Raw genomic sequence first — 4542 nt, forward strand, 5'->3', positions numbered from 1 at the left:
GAGCTGTTCCTGTGTTTTGTCCATGTACTTCTTCATAGTGGGGTCTTTGGCTTGGTAGGTTCAATTGATCTGTGAAGTGATTACTTGGAAATTACTGAAAACCATTACCTTTTCTGCTCCCACCTGTTTAGCCAGTTTCAAGCCAGCAAGTAAGGCTTCATATTCTGCCTAGTTATTGGAGGCAGGAAACTCGAACTTCAAGGACAATTCTATCCGAGTTTCTTGATCATTTTCTAGTATGATTCCTACTCCACTGCCATCTTTGTTTGATGAGCCATCTACATATAAGCTCCACATGACGGGGTCACCCGGGCTTTCAGTGTATTCAGCAATGACGTCGGCTAGATATTGCGACTTAGTAGTTGTCCGAGTTTCGTATCTGAGGTCGAACTCGAACAGCTCTACCACCCATTGTAGAATTCTTTCTACCAAGTTCGTCTTTTGTAAGATATGTTTCATCGGTTGATTAGTGTGGACTTTGATGGTGTGAGTCTGGAAGTAAGGTCGTAACCTTCTGGATGTAAGGATGAGGGCATATACAAATTTCTCTATCTTTTGATAGTTCAGCTCGGCCTCTTGTAAGGCTTTGCTGATGAAATAGATAGGTTGCTGCCCCTTTTCATCTTCTCGGACCAAGGCTGAAGCTACAGGCCGACTTCCAACGGACAAGTATAACACGAGTTCTTCTCCTTTAATAGGTCAGGTAAGTATGGGTGGTTGTCCCAAGAATGCTTTAAAGTCTTGGAAAGCTCGTTCGCACTCTGGAGTCCACTCAAATTGCTTCCCTTTCCTCAGGATTGAGTAGAGGGGAAGTGATTTTAGAGCTGATCTAGCTAAGAATCTGGACAGAGCTGCTAACATTTCATTTAACTGTTGGACTTCTTTCATACAAGTCGGACTCTTCATGTTGAGTATGGCCTGACATTTGTCCGGGTTTGCTTCTATGTCTCTTTGGGTCAGCATGAACCCTAAGAACTTTTTGCGAAGGTGTATTTTGAGGGATTTAACCTCATTTCGTGCTTCCTTATAGTAGAAAATACCTCAGAGAGGTCGGACAGGGGGACAATAATGTCTCTTCCTCTTGAGTCTTAATAAGCATGTCATCCACATAAACTTTCATTAGTTTTCCTATGTGGTGGAGAACACCTTGTTCATCAATAGTTGATATGTAGCTCCTGTGTTTTTTAACTCCAAAGGTATTACTATGTAACAGTAGTTTGCCTTTGGAGTTATGAACGAGGTCTTTTCTTGGTCTGGCTTGTACATCGAGATTTGGTTGTATCCCGAGTAGGCATCCATGAAGGAGAGATATTTGTAGCCTGAAGCCGCATCGACCAAAGCGTCAATACTGGGGAGTGGATAGGGATCTTTAGGGCAGGCTTTATTGAGGTCGGTGTAATCGACGCACATTCTCCACTTCCGGATTTGTTTTTTCACCAATACAACGTTGGCTAACCAAAGTGCGTACTTCACTCCCTTATAAATCCCGCTTCTAGCAAAGCCTGTACTTGTTCTTCTACGACTTGTGCTCGCTCTGGTCCAAGCTTTCTGTGTTTCTATTATACAGGTTAGGATCCTAGGTATACAGAAAGATTATAGGTCATCAAGTCGGGATCTATACCGGGTATGTCAGAAGCTTTCCAGGAAAAGAGGTCGGAGTTTTTATGCAATAAGTTGATGAGTTGTTTCTTCAGGCTCTCTTTTAAGTTCGCCCCTATGCTTGTTATCTTGTCGGGGTTATCTCCGATTTGGACCTCTTCGATTTTGCCTTCAGGTTGGGGGCGTAACGCTTCGTGAGCTCGGGTCCCCCTTATTTCGATAGTGTTGACTTCTTTTCAGCCCAAATTGTTTTTCAGACTGAGGCTTTCGTTATAACACTTCCTTGCGAGCTTTTGATCTTCTTTGATAGTAGAAATCCCTTATTCTGTAGGGAATTTCATGCAAAGGTGAGGAGTAGAGACGACAGTTGCAAGTCTGTTTAGAGTCGTCCGGCCTATTAGGGCGTTGTAGGTCGAGTTCACATCGACTACGATATAATCAATCCTTAAGGTTCTCAATCTGACACCTTTTTCGAAGGTGGTGTATAACGGGATATAGCTAGAGGTCGGATTAGGGTGTCTCTCAGCGCAAACAGGCTGTCAAAATATGCTTTTAGGTCTTTTTCTTCTAGCCCGAGCTTGTCAAAAAGCGGGCTTAAATAAAATGTCAACTGAGCTTCCTTGATCTATCAAGGTGCGGTGAAGGTTTGCATTTTTCAGGATCATTGTTATCACGACTGGATCGTCGTGTCCGGACAGTAGACCTTGTGCGTCCTCCTTCGTGAAAGAGATAGTGGGCAGGTCGATCAGTCGGCTACTTTCCCCGACCTGGTACACTTCTTTGAGGTGTCTTCTCCGCGAAGACTTCGACATTTCTCCTCCTGCGAAACCTCCGTTAATCATATGGATGTGTCACTTCGGGGTTTGTGGAGGTCGTTCCGGTCGTCCTCCTTCCTCATCCATTCTTCTCTTACTCGGGTCGTCCGACCTGTCTGCCAGATTTTTATCAAGTCGGCCTTCTCTAGCCAACTTTTCTATGACGTTCTTTAGGTCATAACATTCATTGGTGGAGTGTCTATAGAGCTTGTGATACTCGCAATACTCCATCTGACTTCCGGCTTTCTTGTGCTTAATCGGACGAGAGGGTGGAAGCTTTTCTGTGTGAAATATTTCTCTATAGACATCTACTAAGGGGACCTTGAGGGGAGTATAATTGTGGTACTTCTGAGGTTTCCCTATGTTTGGCTCACCTTTTTTCTTGGGCTCCCTTTCTTTGTCCCGGGGTGAATAGGGTAGGTTTGACCTTGAAGGAGGCTCTCTGAGCCGGGAGTTTTCTTCCATGTTGATATATTTCTCGGCTCTTTTCTGAATTTTGTTCAGAGAGGTCGAGTACCTTTTGGATATTGACTGGGAGAATGGTCTTTCCCTGAGGCCATTAACTAAGCCCATAATTATGGCTTCTGTTAGCAAACTCTGAATTTCCAAACAAGCTTGGTTAATCATTTTCATGTAATCTCGAAGGATTTTCCTGACCTCTTGTTTTATCCCTAACAAGCTCGGAGCATGCTTCATTTTATCCTTTTGGATAGAGAACCTAGTCAGGAATTTCCTAGCTAGACCGTCGAAGCTGGTGATCAACCTTGGGGGTAGGCCGTCAAACCACTTCATGGCAGCTTTAGTCAGAGTGGTAGGGAAGGCTTTCCAACGCGTGGTGTCAGAGGCACCTACGAAATACATTCGACCTTTGAAATTACTTAAGTGGTGTCTTGGGTCAGACGTCCCGTTGTAGAGATCCATGTCAGGCGATTTAAAATTTTTGGGAACTTTGGCCTTCATGATCTCTTCTGTGAATGGATCATCTCCTTCGAGAGGGCTTTCTTCCTGTCCGACCTTGAGGTCTGACTTCGAAGGTTAGCCTCTAGCTTTTGGAGTTTTTCTTCTAACTCCTTGCGTCGCCTTACTTTTCTCCGTAGCTCTCGTTCGGCCTCTCGTTGTCGCTCAGCCTCGTGCTTGGGTTGTCTCAAGCGATCTTGCTGTCTATGAACCATGTCTAGTATTTCTATTGCATGGGGCTTGTCCTCATCCTCAGGATGGTGCACTTCAGAATGGATCCTTCTTGGATGAGGGTTCACAGATGGCCCCACCCCGTGGGGTCCTTTAGGAAATCAGGGTGGAGGAGGTAGCACAATAGCCTATTCCTCCGGCTAAACTTCTTGCTCAGATTCAAAGGCGGTATGGTTGTCCTACCATTGGTGCTCCGCCATAGTTGTAGGATGAATTACAGGTCCCGACAACGGCGTCAATGTTCCGGAGGTTACCTGAAACATTGATTTGGGCCTGAACGTGAGGTCCAGATCCCTTTGTGTAGCAGTGTCCGACTTGTCGTGCTGAGGTGCCGCCTGTCCGAGTTCCTCATGAGGAGGTTGGGGGTGGTACCTGCAAGAAACTCCGATGTTTAAGTTAGCAAGGGATTTAAGCAGGTTTTTAGTAGATTAGAACGTGAGTTATACCTGGGGGTGCCAGTGTATTTATAGTAGAATTGCTAACCACCTTTGTTGAAGTGATCTTATCTTTTCTGATAGATAAGCGCTCCCTTTTTCTTAGGAGTTTGTTAAGATCCACCTTCTAGATGAGGCCGAGATTCTAGAAAGCAGTTTGTCTGCTTCGAATAAGTAGGGCTTTTGCCCTTTGGAGTCGGTTGTCCGACGTCTTCAAAGAGGTCGGACTTATCATGAGGTCCACCTTTTTGGTGGCCCTTTAAGTGTCGTTAGGCCTGGCTTTTGTACATTGGGCTAAGATATGAACAATTTGTATCTTCTTTTTTTCTCCTAATATAAATTATTTTTGACAAAAAATAGGAGAAAAATCTATTAGACCAAAACAATATTCTATCAAACAATAATTATAAGAAAATTTATAATTAGAGAAGAAAATAATAAAAATATTAATAATAAAAAAAATAAATGAAGCTCATATTAAAGAATGTTAGAAAAAAAATAATAAA

The 4542-nt window shown here is 43.7% G+C and overlaps 1 protein-coding gene across 1 annotated transcript; it reads right to left on the reverse strand.

Moving 5' to 3' along the window:
- LOC107616471 lies at positions 2451–3206 on the reverse strand. The gene has a single exon (XM_016318425.1). The coding sequence runs from the start codon at positions 3204–3206 to the stop codon at positions 2451–2453; it is 756 nt and encodes a 251-aa protein (XP_016173911.1).

Source organism: Arachis ipaensis, chromosome B09, assembly GCF_000816755.2.
Source record: "Arachis ipaensis cultivar K30076 chromosome B09, Araip1.1, whole genome shotgun sequence".
Lineage (NCBI taxonomy): Eukaryota > Viridiplantae > Streptophyta > Magnoliopsida > Fabales > Fabaceae > Arachis > Arachis ipaensis.